The following is a 21385-nucleotide window of genomic DNA, read 5'->3' as shown; positions in this document are numbered from 1 at the left end:
CACCCTACCATTAACTGAGTAAGTCCTTTCCTGGTTTGAGCTACCAAAATGCATCACCTTGCATTTATCGAAATTAAACTCTATTCATCAGTCCACTGGCCAATTGGTTCAGATCCCGTTGCAATCCTAGATAGTCTTCTTTACAGTCCACATCCAAATCATTAATATAAATGATAAATAACAGTGAACCCAGTACCGATCCTGATTCTTTACTTTGAGTCTTTACTGTAATTTACTTATGCATGTTGAACATCTATAATGGTAGTGCTAGAGAACTGAGTAATGTTTAGGGAAGGCACATCCAATGACTGTTTTCCTGGGGGCAGGCAGCTGCTTGAGCAACGAGGTAAAGCTAGGTCTCATTGCATGGTTTTTCTGAGATTCTCAATTATTTGCTTTGGGTGAGATTGCAAAGGAGAATTTTCCCTTAATATTTATGGATGTTGCCAAGGGTAACTTCTTGTAATAACAATCAGCAAAACCATTCCAATGACTATGTCCACCTCAATTAATGGATCATATCGGAACACCAATAAATCACAGATAATTGGAGAGGAATTATGTACAGGCATAAATAGATTTATTAATATTATATTATGAAATATCAATTTTGCAACAGGAATATTTACAACTTAAATAACATTTTAAAAATCTTTTTTTTACAGACAACTTCCAACAGTTTAACAGGTTACATCCTTGAACAATAAAACTAGAAAAATAGTGATACCACTCACACCAAACTAAGGCACTTGTAATCTGGCCAATGCAATATTGTGTGATGTATCATTGCAACGCTCCCTTACTTGCCCATTTTTGGTCCAGCTACCAACTCATCAACTATGATATATGATTTTTGTGGCCTACATAAAAGCAGACCCCCTTCCTGCTTGCAAATTCTTATTTCATGATTAAATGTATTGGAAAATTAAACCACAAATCGATTTTGCACATTAACTCACAGTATCTTCTCACAGGCTTGAATAAAATCCCTGCATTTGCCCAGAACATAACGAAACATACTACAGCGTGTTTCCAGCTGGCAGTGCACATACATTGTGAGGTAATAGTCCAAATGATACAATGGTGAGGAATATCCCTGGCAGCAGCAGATATCTCATTGGTAGCAGCTGAGAGCCATCTGAGAGTAACTGGTAATTACTGAGATCTTTTACGTCTGTTTTAATATCTGCAGTATAAAGGAAGTGAAAGGTTAAGCACATGGGAATTGATTATTGGAGGACAGTAAGGCTAACAAACAAGACTCATAAAAGTGGCACTACATCTCTGGGTTTCTTACTCTTTTTATTGAAAGGCTTTGACCCTCAGTTCAGGAGATGATAAGGAATGCTGAGAAAGGTTTTTCCAACAGAATGAATTCCAGCCCAATTGCTGGCCAGCCCCACAACCATGCCCGCGCCCGCACCCCCCCCCCCCCCCCGCCCCCCCCCCCCCCCCCACCACCACCACCACCACCAATCCCTGGTCTTGTGAATCCCCCACCCCTTGATCACTGGCCTGCCTGGGCAAGTCCAATGTTCCCCCCCTCCCCAGGCCAGCCCCTTCTCCCCAACCTCTCACTTAGAACCATAGAAAATTACAGCTCAGAAACAGGCCTTTTGGCCCTTCTTGTCTGTGCCGAACCATTTTTTGCCTGGTTCCACTGACCTGCACTAGAACCATATCCCTCCACACCCCTCTCATCCATGAACCTGTCCAAGTTTTTCTTAAATGTTAAAAGTGACCCCGCATTTACCACTTTATCTGGCAGTTCATTCCACACTGCCACCACTGTCTGCGTGAAGAAGCCCCCTCAATATTCCCTTTAAACTTTTCTCCTTTCACCCTTAACCCAAGCCCTCTGGTTTTTTTCTCCCCTAGCCTCAGTGGAAAAAGCCTGCTTGCATTCACTTCATCTGTACCCATCAAAATCTTATATACCTCTATCAAATCTCCCCTCATTCTTCTAATGACCAGCCCCGATATCCAATCCTCCCTACCGCACCCCAGCAGCACTTGCTCCCTCCACCCTGTCCCCCAAACCCCGATTACCATTCTCCCTCGCTCTGCCTGCGATCCCTGTGCAGAGTGACAGCAGGACCTCCCACCCTCACCGATGGCCCCCCAGTAGGCCCCACCCTCATCTTGGATTAACCAATTTGCTAGTTTGCCCTTTGGGCTGCGCCAGAGGCCAGGCTGCCACTGCTCAACGGGCAAACCCCTTACCCCCAATCTCTTTTGGGCCTCAATAGCCTTTCTTCCCTTCAGAGGGGTTGGACCACCTGTTCTACATTAGCAGAGAGCAGTTTTAAACCCTGCGGGAGAGAATCACTCCTGGCCAGGAGTTGGGGAGGAGGGGAGGAGACACTAATGGGCCCAAAGACTTCAGTCCAGGGCCTGTTAATGATAGTGAAACCCAATTTCTATATGGTAATCAACTCTATGCTGGTTTCTGTTGCGGAGCTGATTACTCTGGAAATCTTAGCATAGAGACTCATGGAGACCTTGGCGCCCAGCGGGAAGCCCGCAAAAGTGCTTCTACTGATCTCTCCCAGCCTGCTGCGCTGTTCGACAGCACAGTGGGGTTGGGAGAATTGCCCCCCCCACATCTTGAATACTGTGTTCAATTTTGGTCTCCTTATTAAGGAAAGATTTAAATGCATTGGAATGGTTCGGAGGCGTTTATTAGATTGATGTCTGGAATGAATGTGTTGTCTTATGAGCTAAGGTTGGACACGCTGGGCTTGTTTCCACTGGTGTTTAGAAGAATGAGGGGTGACTTGATTGAAGTATATAAGATCCTCAACACTCTCAACAAGGTGGATGTAGAAAGGATGTTTCCTCTTGTGGGTGAGCCAGGCGAGGGGGCACTGTTTTATATTTAGTGATCACACTCATAGTGCAGAGATAAGGAACATGTTTTTCTCTGAGGTTTTGTACTTTGGAAGTCTCTAACCCTGAAGGTGATGGAGGTAAGGTCATGTAGTATTTTTAAGGTGGAGGTAAATAGATTCTTGTTAAGCAAGGGAATCAAAGATCATCAGGGATAGATGAGAATGTGGAATTCAAAACACAAACGGATGAGCCATAATTTTATTGGATGGCTGAGCACGCTTGAGGGGCCAAATGGCCTACTTCTGCTCCTATTTCATTGGTTCATATGTTTTATATCAGGATATTGAAAGTGAATAATTGATTTAAGAAATTTAAAATAGAAAATGTTAAGATCCACATAGTGCAGAATTCATGGTAATGGAGTATTCATCTAATTTTTGAGAAGCAATTTGAAATTACTCCTTTAAAAAAAGAGTCCTTTCTCAGAGTTACAAAGCCAATGCACAAAGTGGATGGGGCAGCCCTTAATCCATCTCCTTGCTTGCTCCAAAAACCAATTAAAATTCAAACTGAATCCAATTCATGGTCCCCACAAGAGAGACGTACTAGATCCAACCTGACAAGAGCAAGCATTATGCCTGATCTTAAGCTTGATCCTATGATTAATGTTAGCCAAAAGACCAAGAAGCACATTTCTCCAGATAAGGTACAGCTAAATTTAGAAAGGTGATTTGCAGCTTTTCAAATCCCAACTCTCCGTTGATATCTTTATGGTCAGGTAAGTATCTATCTTCTTTCAATTCTGCATCAGTGGGCCTATGGCCAGTGCATTCCATATGACTAATGCTCTATATGGCTTAAAATTAGAGTGAAAATTTTATAGTTTATATTAAAATATGAGCTATACATGCCAGCAGTGTGCTGCTTGAGATTTTCTGGGATGATAGTTGGTGAGATTCCTCAACATGGATACTTGGAAGTATACCCTTTGTTCTGCATTCTGGCCAGGAGAAGGATCAAACCTCTCTACCATGTGAATTCTTTTCATTATGTTAACAACTCAATCAGATTACATTTTAATCTTACTCTCATCTCGAATCAATCCAATTTGTTTACACAGCTGCTCATTATAGACAAACACCTTCATTCCAGGATCATCCTCATTTCAATGGACTTCCTCTAATATTAATATTTCCCTCGATGGTGAGGCTGATTTGATGAATAACAAGGCCAAAGCCTAAGTTTTCTTTTACTATTGACGGCTCTTCCATTTGTTCGCTAGGACCAGCCAGCTTTATAATCATATTAACCTTTCAGTTTTTATGCAGTGAGAAATTCCCATAATTCTGCTCCTCTATCTTATGGTCTTATGGCAGAACGGGGATGAGAATCATATCAGTTGGTGGATGTGGTGTTTTTAGATTTCCAAAAGGCGTTTGATAAGGTGCCTCATAAAAGGTTGCTACAGAAGGTTAGGGTGCACGGAGTTGGGGGTAAGGTGTTAGCATGGATAGAGGATTGGCTGTCTAATAGGAAGCAGAGAGTTGGTATCAATGGGTGCTATTCTGATTGGTGGTTGGTAAGTAGTGGAGTGCCGCAGGGATCGGTGCTGGGGCCTCAGCTATTTACCATTTATATAGATGATTTGGAGGAGGGGGTTGAGTGTAGCGTGTCGAAATTTGCTGATGACACAAAGATGAGTGGAAAAGCAAATTGTGCGGAGGGTGTGAAAAGTCTGCAGAGGGATCTGGATAGGCTGAGCGAGTGGGCGAGGACCTGGCAGATGGAGTACAATGTTAGCAAGTGTGAGGTTATCCACTTTGGCAGAAATAATAGTAGGAGGGATTACTATCCAAAGGGCGAAAAGCTGCAGCATGCTACGGTGCAGAGGGACCTGGGGGTCCTTGTGCATGAGTCGCAAAAACCCAGTCTGCAGGTGCAGCAGGTGATCAAGAAGACGAATGGGATGCTGGCTTTTATAGCGAAGGGGATAGAATATAAAAGTAGGGAGGTCTTGCTGCAACTGTACAGGGCACTGGTGAGGCTGCAGCTGGAGTACTGTGTGCAGTTTTGGTCGCTGCACTTGTGCAAGGATATTTTGGCCTTGGAGGGAGTGCAGAGGAGGTTCACTAGGCTGATAACGGAGATGAGGGGGTTGGACTGTGAAGAGAGACTAAATAGACTGGCTCTGTACTCGTTGGAGTTTAGAAGGATGAGGGGGGATCTTATAGAGACGTATAAGATAATGAAGGCGAAAAGCTGCAGCATGCTACGGTGCAGAGGGATCTGAGGGTCCTTGTGCATGAGTTGCAAAAACCCAGTCTGCAGGTGCAGCAGGTGATCAAGAAGGCGAATGGTATGCTGGCCTTTATAGCGAGGGGGATAGAATATAAAAGTAGGGGGGTCTTGCTGCAACTGTACAGGGTACTGGTAAGGCCGCAGCTGGAGTACTGTGTGCAGTTTTGGTCACCGCACTTGCGGAAGGATATATTGGCCTTGGAGGGAGTGCAGAGGAGGTTCACTAGGCTGATACCGGAGATGAGGGGGTTGGACTATGAAGAGAGGCTAAATAGACTGGGTCTGTACTCGTTGGAGTTTAGAAGAATGAGGGGGGACCTTATAGAGACGTATAAGATAATGAAAGGGATGGATAGGGTAGAGGTAGAGAGATTCTTCCCGCTTAGAAAGGATAGCAGGACTAGAGGACACAGCCTCAAGATAAGGGGGGGACAGTTTAGATCAGAGTTGAGGAGGAACTTCTTCACTCAAAGCGTGGTGAATCTCTGGAATTCTCTGCCCGTTGAAGTGGTGGAGGCTACCTCACTAAATATATTTAAGTCACGGGTAGATAGGTTTTTGATAGACAGGGGAATTAAGGGTTATGGGGAGAAAGCAGGAAAGCGGAACTGAGCCACTTCAGATCAGCCATGATCTTATTGAATGGCGGGGCAGGCTCGAAGGGCTAGATGGCCTACTCCTGCTCCTATTTCTTATGTTCTTATGTTCAGTCATGATTAAATGGCAGAGCAGACTCGATGGACTGAATTCTGCTCATTTATCTTACGGTCTCCCAGTTATTGATGAAGACTGATGGCTTGATTTTGATCATTTCATGAGGCACTGGTGATCGTTTACTGCGGTAATATGTATTATTGCCACAACTACAGGGCTTTATACTGAATTTTTTATAAGATCCAAGTCACAAAACATTGAATATTCCTTACCACAGTCATCTTCAGATCCCTGAATACAGTGCAAAATCCCATAGCTGCATCTGCACCAAGTACAATTTTTGGGTATCCATGCTCCCTCAGGAATATTGCCACAGTTCCTGTCAAAGGTAAAAAGGAGATTGTTCAGGATAAACCAACTCTATGTAACTATTAGATACAGGTTAATGGCTACGTCTCAGAATTTAAGATGTTAACTCATTTTCTCCCATCCATTTTCCTCTCCTTCTTTCCTGAAGACTGCTTTCTGCTGCAGTATGATTCGTGCCCAGGGTAGTCCTAGGCTGCCTTACCCATTCAGCAATCTTAATACATAAGCTAAAAGAGCAATTGTCAGCAAGCATCATACCAGAGCATAATCTTCAATTCAGCAGACAAACACATATGCTATTTAATACAGAATCTGTCAGATAGCAGGGTGAGGCAAATAGCTCTGGTTATGACGATCAGAAAACTCAGTTCAAACCTGGAAATTCAAGTCTATAGCCATTATCCACTGGGCCATCCAACCAGGCTATTGACAAAATCTTAGATTAGTTAGAGGCAGTTGGTAATATTAATGTTATAAATCAATATGCATTCCAAAAGTGTGCTTTTATGATAAACTTACCACTATTAGAACATTTTATGTTTCATTTGCATGGAGAATAAATGAAGTAAGATCAGTAAGATTGCACCAAGTGCAATATTTTAGGGGCTGCAGGTGGACTAAATTGGCTAACAGTGGCACTTCCACCCCTCACTGAGGAGAAGGTTCTGCCCTCAAAAACTGCTGGCCAATCCAGTCCAGCAGTCCTGACAGCACTGAGGACTCAGTAGCGGGTGCTGCCAGGACTGCAATCAATCTCTAGAAGGCCCAATGGATCTCAGTGAGAGGTCTATTGGGCAGAGAGAGTTTGGCCAGCTTAGCTATGAGGTAGAGGCACTATCCTATATAAGGTAGCAGCGTGTTTTTTGTTTCTAAACTCTGGGGTCAGCCAGATAAACCCATTCGTATGTTCCTCACTTGGCATCGAAATCTGTACCAGCAGTAAATGATTGTGGTTGTGGTCATTGAATAGGTATCAGGGATGAGAACTTTGGTTAGAGTTTCTATTTTCATAACCTAGAACTCCACTAATAATTGTAACACTTCATTGACTACATCCACAAAAATCAACTAATTCAATACAGTCAGGGAACTAATTTGCTGCCTTCCTGCTCTGTGTAACTCACTCAAACTTCAGCCGTGAGAAACAGAGATGATTTGCAATTCTTAAATCCAAACAACATAACTTATCTCACCTAATGCGTTCATCATATTCGCAGTTTCTCCCCAGGAAGTGTTTAGGGCAAACACAGAAACTGCCAAGTACACACGTGCCCCCATTTTGACAACAATTCCTGTTCAACCTGCTACCTGGAGAAAGAGAAATACATAGAGTTCAGAGTTAAACTTTATTTATTATTGTCACAAGTCGCACTGCAATGAACTCACTGTGAAAATCCCTTAGTCGCCACACTTCGGTGCCTGTTCGGGTACACTGAGGGAGAATTTAGCATGGCCAATGCACCTAACCAGCATGTCTTTCAGTCTGTGGGAGAAAACCAGAGCACCTGGAGGAAACCCAGATAGACACACGGAGAACACGCAAACTCCACATAGACAGTGACCCAAGCTGGGAACTGAACCCAGGGCCCAGGCGCTATGAGGCAGCAGTGCTAACTACTCTGCCATCAAAATCATTTGAAATATAAAACTAAACTAGATAGTCCTTTATCTTAATATTTGAGGTGGATAGTTTAGATACTCGGTAAAACTAACACAGATGTAAGATTTCTTTTAGAGGCTTTAGCAACAGTTTGTATATGTGTGTATATATCATAGTTATGAAAACACTTGCCATTTAAGATTGAACCCAGAGGCTGTGTTGGTAAATACAATGTAGAACTGAGGCATACAGGTTACAGATACTGTCAAATTGACACTTGTTTGGTTCAGATGACAGGAGAGTGGCATCAATGCATTGAAGGGTTGTTACAAATTGCCCCAGAGCACTGGATTGAACAGATGGAGAAAACATGCCAATCAACATCTGGTGAAGCTGATGAAAACACATCTGTGAAAGCAGAATGAGAACAGGATGCTTTGCATGGTCAAATAAACCAATATTAAGACTGGCAATTGGGGCCAGTGACTACCTTAAAGAGGAAGAAACGATGAGCATAAAAATTGTAAAGATGTCATGATGAAAATTTAACGTTGGCGAATCAGACAATTTAGTTCAAATGATGGCCCATGTAAGTGTAGCCTACAGTCACTAATATCCTGGTACCCAAAGCACACATAATTTAGTTCTATTTATACTCCTGTTTCTCACTCGCTGTTTAAATTTTGTTGATCTGAAAATTTCTAAAGAACTCTTTGGTGAGAGTCATGGCTCAATAGTCTCACTCTTATCTCTAAGTCAGAATGTTGTGGGTTCAAGGCCCATTCCAAGATACCTGAAGACATAATCCAAATGCGTATTTCAATGCAATATTGAAGGTGGTTGGGATTCTCCCCAAAAAATTCTAAGTTCCCAACATGCAAGAAAATGGAAGTAACTCTTCTTGTTTCTTTTTAAGCGTGATTTCCAGAATGAATCTTCGATACACTGTGCATCACAGAGTGCCCTAGCGGGATTCATTCTGGAAATCAGGGTGCGGGGCTTATTACTGTCTGAGTGGCCAGAAACACAGTGCTGAATGGGCCACAATGTGTGCACAACGACCTCACATTGCCCCTCAGATCACTGGCCTTCGACAACCTCCTTCTACCTGGTCTCCCGGAGCACCCTGGGCCAGCCACAATGTGTCGCTGCCTAACTAGACGATCTGGAGGACGGGACCGAGTGTAGGGTAACAAAGTTTGCTGATGACACAAAGATGAATGGGAAAGCAAATTGCATGGAGGACATGGAAAGTCTGCAGAGAGATTTGGATAGGCTGAGTGAGTGGGCGAGGATCTGGCAGATGGAGTATAACGTTGGCAAGTGTGAGGTTATCCACTTTGGAAGGAATAATAGTAAAGTGGACTATTATTTAAATGGTGAAAAATTACAACATACTACTGTGCAGAGGAACCTGGGGGTCCTTGTGCATGAATCACAAAAACCCAGTCTGCAGGTGCAGCAGGTGATCAAGAAGGCAAATGGAATGTTGGCCTTTATCACGAGGGGGATGGAATATAAAAGCAGGGGGGTCTTGCTGCAACTGTACAGGGTACTGGTGAGGCCGCAACTAGAGTACTGTATGCAATTTTGGTCCCCGCATTTGCGAAAGGATATATTGGCCTTGGAGGGAGTACAGAGAAGGTTCACCAGGTTGATACCGGAGATGAGGGGGTTAGTTTATGAGGAGAGATTGAGTAGATTGGGCCTGTACTCGTTGGACTTTAGAAGGCTGAGGGGTGATCTTATAGAGACATATAAGATAGGGTAGAGGCAGAGAAATTTTTTCCACTTAGAAAGGAAATAAGAACTAGAGGACACAGCCTCAAAATAAGGGGGAGTCAGTTTAGAACAGAGTTGAGGAGGAACTTCTTCTCTCAGAGGGTAGTGAATCTCTGGAATTCTCTGCCCATTGAAGAGGTGGAGGTTACCTCGTTGAATATGTTTAAGTCACAGGTAGATAGATATCTGATCTGAGGGGGATTGAATATAAAAGTAGGGAGGTCTTGCTGCAGCTGTATAGGGCATTGGTGAGGCCGCAGCTGGAGTACTGTGTGCAGTTTTGGTCGCCGCACTTACGCAAGGATATTTTGGCCTTGGAGGGAGTGCAGAGGAAGTTTACTAGGCTGATACCGGAGTTGAGCTATGAGGAGAGGCTGAATAAATTAGGCTTGTACTCGTTAGAGTTTAGAAGAATGAGGGGAGATCTCATTGAGATGTATAAGATGATGAATGGGATGGATAGGATAGAGGTGGAGAGACCCTTCCTGCTCAGATAGGACATTAGGACTAGGGGACAAAGCCTCAAGATAAAGGGGGGGCGGTTTAGAACGGAGTTGAGGAGGAACTTCTTCACTCAAAGGGTGGTGAATCTCTGGAATTCTCTGCCCGTTGAAGTGGTGGAGGCTACCTCGCTAAATATTTTTAAGACGCGGGTTGATGGGTTTTTGATAAGAGAGGGGATTAAGGGTTATGGGGAGAGGGCGGGAATGTGGAACTGCGCCACGACAGATCAGCCATGATCTTATTGAATGGCGGCGCAGGCTCGAAGGGCTAGATGGCCTACTCCTGCTCCTATTTCTTATGTTCTTATGTTCAATAAGAGAGGGGGCTGGGTGAGTGGAATCAGCTCACTCAGAGGGTGGTGGGTGAGTGGAATTGGCCGCTGTCGGTGGTGGTGGAGGTGAACTCATTGGAGTCTTTTAAGAGGCTTCTGGATGAGTACGTGGAATTTAATGGGATTGAGAGTTATAGATAGGCCTGGTAGGTAGGGATATGATCAGTGAAACTTATGGGCCGAAGTGCTTGTTTATGCTGTAGTATTCTATGTTCTATAAGGGAATTAAGGGTTATGGGGAGCAGGTGGGTAAGAGGAACTGAACCACTTTCAGATCAGCCATGATGTTGAGGGGCTGGATGGCCTACTCCTGCTCCTATTTCTTATGTTCTTAACCCCTCCACTCAGCCAGTTCTGATCTCCCCAACTCCTCCCACCCCTGATGACCACCCCATACTCCATGCTGTCTTTGGGACTACCTGTGAGAGGACATGATGAATAATTATTGTCAACATTTTTGTCAACAAATTTTTTAGCCTGCCTTGAATATCTCAGTGAACTTGATGAGCTTCACAAAGGACATTTGAAAAGTTACCAATATTGTAGCTCAGGGAAGACGAACATTTTAATGCACAGAGTCTACGACAACTTCATCCCTATAGTGGCAGAGCAGCTCACAAACCAATTCCCTAATGAAGTAAAGGATGCCAAATATTATTCCATAATAGTCGATTCAACACCAGTGTGTCATGTGAACCAATTAACACTAATTTTAAGCTATGTGACCAATAACGGTGAAGCTATAGAGCGATTCTTCTGTTTTTCCAGACATGACCTCATACTTCTCAGTACATGGAGACATCTGTTTTGGCCTCTTTTAAGGTCAAACCAAATAAACAAACTCAAGTTAAATCAGGACAAAGTAAAAGGGGCAGCTTCCCAAATCATTTCAAATTAAGGTTTGGACATCAAAAATTGTCATGGAGAGAGTATCAATAATGCCACAAATACAGCAGGAAGATATTCGGGTCATGCAAGATTAAACAATGCAAGAGCCCCTGTGCATTATTCATCCCATGTTTCCGTCACTCCTTGAACTTAATCTGCAAAGCTGCGGCTGAACCCTGTGTAGCAGTTGTACTTTTTTTAAAACGTTGTTCAAGCATGTGTGCCTTCCTTTTCATTTCCATGGACTGATGGAATATATTGCAATCACGCTTGGGCAGTAAAATGGAAAATATTTGACAGTCAAAAGAATGTGGGACACAAGGTGTTCTGCTTGCACAGATGCCGTTTTGGCTTTGAAAATGAACTTTGTTGATATGAAGGAAACCTTATCAGACATAGCCACATTAAATTCAGAAAACTCTCCTGTGAAAGCTGAAGCAAAATTCTTAGTAGAGAATTGTTAGCCTCAGGTTACATGTTTTGTCATGGAAGTTTGAAATAACAATGGAACAAAGCAGAGGCAGTAATATTAGCCAAAAATACATGCCCTTCTCATGATGAGAAATGTACAAGATGCAGGAAGCTATCTTTTGATTAAACTAGAAACAATTACATCATTTTAAAAATTGACAGTTTCAGTGATGATTTTCTCTTTCCAATGTTGTTTGTGACACAATAATGATATAATTGCAGAGTACAATTGAATGTCTGAAGAAAACTGATGATTTATTTTGTATGCTTTTTGACAGAGGTTTGGATGGGAATGCTAAGAGCCACTGCAGGAAGAAATTAATGCCAAAATCTTGCTGATGTTTGCACCAGTGGGATCTTGCAGTCCTGCATACAGTCACCCCTGCCATGAGTTTCCCAGTGGCGGTGGGTGTGTTCAACAGATGGGGAGGAAAATCCCACCCTAAGTGAATTCTACGGGAAGGGCACAGAGACAAATCTTTTTGAAGATGAAGTGAAACAATTCATTCATTTCATTGATAATGATGAGTTCCGTGCTTCGAGATCACCAGCGGCTTTGTGCAAACTCGTACATGATAGTTTGTAGGAAACCTTTTCAAATGTGGAAATTATTCTGAAAATATTTTTAACAATATCTGTCACAAGTGAATGTGCAGAATTCACTACAACAGAAAGTAGTTGAGCCCAAAACGTCTGATTTCAGGAAGAAATTGGATATAGCTTTTGGGACTAAAGGGATCAAGCCATATGAGGGGTGGGGGGTGCGAGATCAGGATATTGAATTGGATGATCAGCCATGATCAAAATGACAGGTGGAGCAGGCTGGAAGGCCTGAATGGCCTATTCCTGCTTCTAGTTTCTATTTATTAAGGTATATAATTTGATTGCTTCGAGATTGCATGATCACGTGTCTCATTGATGTTTGTAGCAGCTAGCAATTCCCTACATTAAAACAGCGATGACACTTCAAACGTATTTCATTGGCTGCAAGATGCTTCGGAGATGTCCTTAGGGCATGAACGACCCTCTGAGACAAGCAGAGCCTCCTGTTTCCTCACAATGAACTCATTTGGTGAAAAAATTCCAAACGAATAGCAACACCAGCTACCGGGATCACTCTGTGTTTCAATTAGATTTGACCAGGGCCAGACCAGTTCTATGGCGTGGTACATGAAGACTCCAGATGCAGCAAGTTGTCAAGAAGTGGATAATTTCAAGAGCTCCGGTGCCCCCCTGTTGTGCAATAGCCTAAAATCAAACGAGACCTTTAATAGACGGAATAAATCCATACATTTAGGAATGCATTTTGTCCTTTTGGGGAACTGAACGATGCAAACAAGTTCCTTTCTTTACAAATGTCTATGCAGAGATGAAGCTATGATTATTAACAGTTTTTGTCCCGAAAGTTGCTCTCCAAACTTCCCCGGCCCAGCAGGGGTAGTCCTTGATTGGGTGGCAATAAAAGCAAATGAGCGTGGCGTGTTTACTCAGCAAAGACTGATTTGTTTAGATAGGGATTAAAAAACTGAGGAGAGATTATTGAAGATTTAATTCATTGCGGGCTGCCGAACTCGGGTCAAGTTTACGATTTCAGGCCAAATATTGTACAGCTTTGCTTCCAACTGTTTATCTTTCAAAAACATTCTACAGCAGAGAAGTTGCCATTATTTACTAAATATGAACGTTAGTAGCTGACAACCACTCTCACAATGTTGTAACACTGTAACAGTACAAATGGATACTCAATCTGCTCTTACTGTCAGTCAGCCCTATGAATGGGATGATCGCTCCGCCGCCTGCAGCCTGTCTGTTAAACTGGTGGAAGTGGCTCAGTGCCGAGCCCCGGGCTTTCTCCGCCGGTTTCTGAACGGCGGCTTCTGCAGTGTCCTTCTCTTCACAATCCTGACCTTCACAACCTGAAACTGACCAAACAGAAACGGCTGGGTATTCCCGGACCGACAACAAGAGATCGATTTCACCTTCACAATTCTATATTTCAATTAGATTTGACCAGGGCCAGGCCAGTTCTATGGTATATGAAGATTCCAGATGTAGCAAGTTGTATCAAACGATCTGGTTGGTATTCATCACTTACCAGCAGCCCCAACCCTCGCCGCCTGCAAGGTGAACAGCACCGTGGAGAGGAGTCTTCAGAATTAAAAATAATGTTAAAAAAGAAAAAAAAAGAAACGCCGATTAATTCCATCGAAAGTTCGAAACTTGGCAAATTTGACCCCCACTCCAGCAATACTTCCAGCAAACTTACCGAGAGATTCTTCCAAATTGCATTTCCCCTCCCTCCCAGGTAGAAATTCCTCCCGCTGTTTCAAATCCAACCAACACTTCACTTTGGCGGAGCTGTGTGTGTTTTGGAGAGAAGTCGGTAGGAGTGGCTGATCTCCCCAGTCTGGGCTCTTTCTGACTATTCTGCAACTGAAGCTGGAGTGCAGTCGGTCCACCTCCTTCACACCTCCTGCCTCCCTCACCACCAAATGCAATCCGGAATGCCCGCCTCCTGCTTCGGATCGGGGGTGCCCCGGTGTTTTATTTCCGATTTTTCACCACTCACACGTAACGTGGTGGCACAGTGGTTCGTACTGCTGCCTCACAGCGCCAGGGACTCGGGTTCGATTCCCAGCTTGGGTCACTGTCTGTGTGGAGTTTGCACGTTCTCCCCGTGTCTGCGCGGGTTTCCTCAGGATGCTCCAATTTCCTCCCACAGTCGGAAAGATGGGCTGGTTTGGCCGTGTTAAAATTCAGTGTACCCAAACAGGCACCTGAGTGTAGGGACTAGGGGATTTTCACAATATCTTCATCGCAATGTTAATGCCTGGTTGTGACACTAATAAATAAATTTTAAAAAACACCTTTAACTTACCCTAATATTCAGAGCAGCAGCACAAACCAGCTTGGTGTTTCCTGTATTAACAGAAACTAATCAATGACTAGCAGGGCAAAGACGCAATTGGCAGCACTTAAAACATCGGGTTCTCTCCAATAAGAAATGGCATAACTCGTAACGTGTAGATTTCCTGATGTCAGTTTCAGGTTATTCATGGCAGACAACTGTTACCGTCCATACGCTGCATAAAACAAGTTATTAAAAGAAAGAGATTCTAAGTAATTGGGATTGCTCAATTGTGACTGAAGGTTGACAGGCAACACACTACAGGGAGGAACTGTACCGCCCCAACAACAGGCTGATATGATCAAATGCCCACTAGTTGCTGTGGCAATGGGGGAGTTTCAGCTGCGAAACATGCCGCCTGTCCCATTCGCAACCAAACTGTACCAAATGGGAAGTATGCCATTATTATCCCCCCACCCCCCCACCAGAACCATGAAACTGCAGGTTAGGTAGGAAATGGAAGCGTAGTTTACACTCCAATTAATCCTGCATCTCCTTCAGAACTTCTGGCTGGAGACCAGCAGAAAAAAAAGGCACTGACTCCATTCATCCTGAGGGGAAGTGGCAAAATAAGAATGTTTAAGTCTATCACACCATTGGCTAACACCATTACGGGACTCAGGAGAAGGAGTGGGCCACTTGTCCTTCTAGCCTGCTCTGCCATTTGATAAGATTTTTTAAAATATTGGTTCATGGGATGATTTCTGCCCATCTCTGAGGACAGTTAGGAGTCAACTACATTTCTGTGCATCTAGAGTCACATGCAGGCCAGACCAGGTAAGGACAGCAGATTTCCTTTCCTAAAGGACATTAGTGAACTAGGTGATTTTTTATGACAATGGTTTCATGGTCGTCATTAGATTTTTAGTTCCAGATTTCTGTTGAATTCAAATTTCACTATCTGCTGTGATGGGATTCAAACACAGGTATCCGTAGCACTCCACTGGTTCTCTGGTTACTAGTCCAGTTACAAGACCATTACCTCCATTAAATCCCTGTAGGTTAGGGGCAGACCCATGCTGCAACATTTTATAGAAAACTCTTCACCAGATGAAAATGAGGCAAGAGACTGGGAATGTGACCTTCCCTTATTAAATATGAATATCAGACCTATATCAATTACACATTAGGTGGTGGGAAAAGCGCTAGGAAATGCAAGGCAGTAAAATTGGGATGTAGTCCCAATGTAACAGCTTTCTGCCTGGTTTCCTCTTCCCTGTTCAGTACAGACTCCATTGGTGAGGAAATTGAAACTATTTCTATTGAGTCCTTACTGCCAGATAATTTTGCTATGGACAGCCTCATCATTAACTCTATTCTCACAGAATGGGCATGTGTAAACAATGGACAATTGATACAATCATGAGGGGAACCCCGGATGACTTGCTGTTTCTTCATTCAGGTGGCTAAGGTGACTTGAAATCTAATTATTGCATGACAATGTCCTAACTTTATTAATTCAGGAACCTTCCTGCTCTATATGGTTGAGCTACTAGTTGTTTTGGTTTGTTGATCCAGCAGGGCATGAATTACACCCAGCCCCACTTGCTTATCATCAGCATCCTCACTGACCTACATTGGTCCCAGATTCCCCCAACAGCTCAGATTTTTCATTGCTATCCTAATGTTTAAACCTTTCATGGCCCCACTTCTCTGTATCGTCCTCTAGACAGGAAACACCCTCCCTCCAAACTTAGTTGTCCTCTGACACTAGCCTTATGTGCACCCCTTGTTCCCTTTCTGCCATTATTGGTGGTGGGTGTGCTTTCAGCTATTTAGATCCTTCCCTTTCGCTTTCATCTTTTGCCATGTTACATGATGTCAACACAATGCTGGTTGCTCACTCTTCTTATGAACCACAATTTCTTTGGATTTGACAGGAGGTTTTACAGCCAAATACCCTTCGTGCTGCTAACCGTTCCCATTTTCCTGGGCTAGGGGCCAACACTGCCTGCACCAGTGTTGGTTAACTGCTTAGAAATTATGCCTGCACACCCCTCAAGCTCCAATGCCTTTCACCTTCTCTCACTTCCCTAACACCCTTGTGGAAACCCGCTTCTTTGATTAACCTCTTGATTACCTGCCCTCCTCAACTCCCTTTTCCCAACTCCACAATACTCCTTCATTAATTCAGCATCCATTTTTTACTACACCTCTGTGGAAGACTTTGGCATGATTTTCTATCATCACTATATAAACATAAGCTTTTGAGATTTGACATAATTCCTTCCTCACTGTGATCACTGAGACCATTTGCAAATGTATAAATTACATTTGAAGACTGGCCAAAGGCCAGTTATATTCGCTGTTATATTCCTAATGCAAGTCACCCAACTGGTCTTAAAAACATAGAAACTAGAAGTAGGAGTAGACCATTTGGCCCTTCAATCAATCATTATCATCTTGATAATGGCCGATCATTGAATTCAATATGCTGATTTCAGTTTACTCCCATATTGCTTGATTCTTTTAGACCCAAGAGCTATACTTAATTTCTTCTTGAAATCAGACAACACTTTGGACTCAACTACATTCAGTGGTAATGAATTCCACACATTCTCCTCACTTCAGTTCTGAAAGGTTTACCCCTTATCCTCTAACTATGACCTCTAATTCTGCAGTCCCCCATCACTGGGAGCATTCTTTCTGAATAATGAATCTACCCTGTCTAACCCTGTTAGGATTTTGTAAGTTTCTATGAGATCCCCTCTCACCCTTCTAAACTCCAGTGAATATTAACCTAATTGACTTAGTCTCTTCATATGACAGACCTGCCATCCCAGGAATCAGCCTGGTAAACCTTCGCTGTACTCCTTCTGTAGCAAGGACACCCTTCCTCAGCTAAGGACACAAAAACTGTACACAGCACTCCAGGTGTGGCCTAACCAATGTCCTATATAATTGCAGTAAAACGTCCCTATCCCTATACTCAAATCCCCTTGCTATGAAGGCCAACATTTGCCTTCTTTACTGCCTCTGTACCTACACACTTACTTTCAGCAACTGATGCACGAGAATATATTCTAATCTTGGCTGCTTTTGCAGTCTAGAGTTTTGTCCATTGTTAAACCAATTGATTGTAAAACTAATCGTATCTATGACATAAAATTAGGTAAGCTAATGAGCTATTGTTCACAAGGGACTCTTTTAGAGAGAAGCAAATGATTATATAGCATGAGGGGCACCACTCTACATGCAGTAAGGAGCAGGGCAAGGAAGTTGGCCTCCAGGAACTACCACAGCTGCTGCAGGAATTGAACATGCACAATTAATGTTATTCAGCACCATGTTCTAGCAACTGAACTAAAAATTGCCACACAATGTAAAAAAAAATTACACAAGTTACTTTTGATTCCAGACAATCCTAATATACCTCCAGGGGTAGCTTAATATCCCCACCTTAACCCACGCAATAATAAAAATGAACTTAAACACATTTGTATAAAAGTATTATCTTTCTTAGTGTGAGATGTGCATAGTAAACTGTTACTACTTCACATCAATGTGGGGCGTTATAAATCATTAACTCTTTCTTTTGATTATCTTTCCCTCACTCAACACAGTTGGGAAGAAAATGTGTTCAGGCAGGAGGTTTGCATTCCACTGAATACTATCTTGTTTGTTGCCCAGCTCTTGTTAGTTTATCTAAGTACATGGGATGAATGCCATTCAAAACTCTCATCCAAATTAGGCTGACTGGAATAGTTTTGGATTGTTGAGAAATCACTGTCATCCCTTTCCTGCCAATATTAAGTGAATGGGCAAGAACATGTCAGATAGAACGTAATATGGAGAAATGTAAAGTTATCCATTTCAGTAGGGGAAATAAAAAAAATACATTTTCAAATGATAAGGAACTGGGAAATGCCAGCATTCTGAGAAAGCTGCATATCCTTGTGCACAAATCACTAAAAACTGACAGCAAGCAATTAGGAAAGCAGATGACACGTTTGTTTTTATTACCGAATGATTGGAGTATAACGGTAAAGAAATCTGACAGCATTGGGAGTTGTTGAAGCTACACGTGGAATACTGTGTGCTGTTTTGGTCTCTTTACCCAAGGAAAGATATATGGTGTCTGAGAGGGAGTGCAACGAAGTTTCAATAATCTGATTCCTGGGATGAGGGGATTGTCCTATTAGGAGTCATTGAATACTTGATAGATCTGTCTTCTCTAGTGTTTACAAGGACAAGAGGCTGTCCCCTCAAAACATATGGAGGGGGTGGGGGCGATTCTGCCATCCCATTGCACTGCTGTTGTAGTCCAGCGGGCCAGGAGACTCTAGCAGAGGTGGTTTTGCAGGCTTCCCACAGGGTGCCATGGCTTCCACGTGTCTCCAGCAGCCTGGTTTCCGACACCTCCAGCTCAGCGCCAATTTATAGTGTGGAGCTGCGTGTATTATGTTAATCCTTACTTTAATTTATTTTAAATATAATTAGCAGGCCCAGGACTGAAATCTCTGGGCCCGCTAGCCTCTACCCCGCGGCCAGGAGTATTTCACTTCAGCGGGGGTTTAGTATAGCTCCCTATTTGTGGGGAGCTGGCAGCCTGACCTCTCTGAAGAGGTAATCGAGGCCCCCTCCCAGATGTTTGGATGCCAGTGGGGTTGTCCCCTGGACAGTGCCATTTTGGCAGTGCCAGTCTGGTCTTCTAGCACTTGATGTGGAGATGCCAGCGTTGGACTGGGGTAAACACAATAATAAGTCTCAAAACACCAGGTTAAAGTTGGGCAAAGTACCAGTGCCCAGAGTATCTTGGCACTGTCCACTAGGCATCAGGCAGTGCCAAGGGGACAAGGCCTAATGGGGCGGGGCTTCTGTGGGTGTTCCGGTGGGGGGAGGAGGGGGCAGGGTGGTCCCATTGCCATTCTGCAGCTGGGGCCTTTGACAGAAGGAAGGTAGCCAGCAATCAGGGCTGGCAATTGGGGTGGGGAGGATCAGCCTGTTGGGGGTTTGGTGTTGCCGGGGCATTTGTGACTGTAGGGAGGGGAGGGAGGGGGGTTCGAGAGATTGGTACTGGGAAGGGAAGGGGAGATCGAGGCAGGTTAGGGTGGGGTGGGGAGTCGAGGCTGGTCCAGACACGTCTGGGAAGCCAGCGGTCAGGCTGTGGGGGAGGGGGAGGTAATATCCCATCACCTGTGAATCTAGATTGTGAGTGTTGGCAGTACACAACCCAAAAATATATTCATCCTTTAAAGTAGTAAAATGTCCAAAGGCACTTCTCAGGAGGTTTATTACGCAGTGTTTGACACCAATCCACAGGAGATATTAGAACAGAAAACACCTGGCTAAAGGGTTTAGGTTTTAAAGAGTGCCTTAAAGGACAGAGAGTGATATTCTGAGAGGGCTTTCTGGATCTGATCATTAGCAAGCAGTTGAAGGCACTTTGCTCCAGGCTAGAGCTGGACATGAAGCTTGTTAGCAGAGATGAACAACTGCTGAATGATGCTGTATTACAAAGAATAGTGAGTCTTTAAGTGGTGTAAATATGGGTGCCATTTATGAAATTCAGAGCTGTAATCTGGATGGTTTAGTATTGATTCACGTGGGATTTTAAAATTGGGAAGTCAGATCCAACCCATCAACTTCAACATTTCATCGAAATGTCTTAGGTTACTTGCAAACATCCCACGGGGAGAGACGGGTTGACAATTACCAAATTAATCATTCAATTAATCATTCTGCATTTTGGAAATTTGTCCTATCCAATGATGAGGTGTACCTTTGGTTGGACCTCAGGCAGAGGGCATCAACTGAAGCACTAATAGCCTGCTAGTCACAGGCCTGAAACTGCATAGCAGAGACACACAGCAAACCACTCATCTTCCTGGCTTAGTTTTGTGACCTCTGGGTTTTTCTTGCACTCACATCACTGAGTTACGCCTACCTATCTGCCCTGCACCAGATTAGCATACAGACATCCTGGGTCTGCTCAGCAGTTACCACTAAAAGTGATTTGATTTGATTTATTATTTTCACATGTATTAGTATACAGCAAAAATTATTGTTTCTTGTGTGCTATACAGACAAAGCATATCGTTTGTAGAGAAGGAAACGAGTGCAGAATGTAATGGTACAGTCATAGCTAGGGTGCAGAGAAAGATCAATTTAATGCAAGATAGGTCAATTCAAAAGTCTACAGCAGCAGGGAAGAAGCTGTTCTTGAGTCAGTTTGTACGTGGCCTCAGAATTTTGTATCTTTTTCCTGACAGAAGAAGGTGGAGGAGAGAATGTGTGGGGTCCTTAATTATGTTGGTTTTGCCAAGGCAGCGGGAAATGTAGACAGAGTCAATGGATGGGAGGCTGGTTTGCATGATGGATTGAGCTACATTCATGACCTTTTGTAGTTTTTTTTCTGTCTTGGGCAAAACAGGAGCCATATCAAGCTGTGATATAATCAGAAAGAATGCTTTCTATAGTGCATCTGAGTCATAGCTGACATGCCAAATTTCCTTTAGTCTACTGAGAAAGGTGGAGCTCACACAAATGTTATTTCTGCAACCCTTTCAGAACCACATTTTGTCTTCAGGCAGATGCACAGTTTCCTTGACATATTTGAACAGCAATGTCTCAGGATGTTCAGATTGTTACACCAGGAGTCATCTGCAGCCTCCTCGAAGAAGGCTTAAAGAGGAGCAGGAAGACAAGTAGAAAGAAGGTGATGATGGCAATTGGCCCAGAGCTGCTCACTGTGCTGCCGGAATGCCAAGGATGCCCTCATTAGTGCAAGCTTAACTTGGGTTGCATC

General features: G+C 43.5%; 1 protein-coding gene across 1 annotated transcript; it reads right to left on the bottom strand.

The window, feature by feature from the left end:
* Positions 1-764: 764 nt before the first annotated feature.
* LOC145348750 (cryptic protein-like) lies at positions 765-14018 on the bottom strand. Its single transcript, XM_080196862.1, has 6 exons — positions 13996-14018; positions 13825-13877; positions 13487-13708; positions 7347-7461; positions 6057-6163; positions 765-1186 (listed from the first exon to the last, which is right to left on the bottom strand). Exons 1-6 carry the CDS (start codon positions 14016-14018, stop codon positions 1020-1022), a joined length of 687 nt encoding a protein of 228 aa, XP_080052988.1. The 3' UTR covers positions 765-1019.
* Between the last annotated feature and the right edge of the window lie 7367 nt (positions 14019-21385).

The sequence above is a fragment of the Carcharhinus amblyrhynchos genome, chromosome 1 (assembly GCF_965287045.1).
Source record: "Carcharhinus amblyrhynchos chromosome 1, sCarAmb.v2.hapA, whole genome shotgun sequence".
NCBI classification, from domain to species: Eukaryota; Metazoa; Chordata; class Chondrichthyes; order Carcharhiniformes; family Carcharhinidae; genus Carcharhinus; species Carcharhinus amblyrhynchos.
Note: the sequence above shows the minus strand (reverse complement) of the source record. Positions and strands in the feature narration are given on the sequence as shown.

Coding starts and splice junctions, on each gene's coding strand:
- LOC145348750 (XM_080196862.1), bottom strand. CDS start 14,018: ATGCAATTTGGAAGAATCTCTCG. Junction 13,709..13,824: donor GGCGAGGGTTGGGGCTGCTG/GTAAGTGATGAA, acceptor AGAATTGTGAAG/GTGAAATCGATCTCTTGTTG. Junction 6,164..7,346: donor GAATATGATGAACGCATTAG/GTGAGATAAGTT, acceptor TACCTTTGACAG/GAACTGTGGCAATATTCCTG.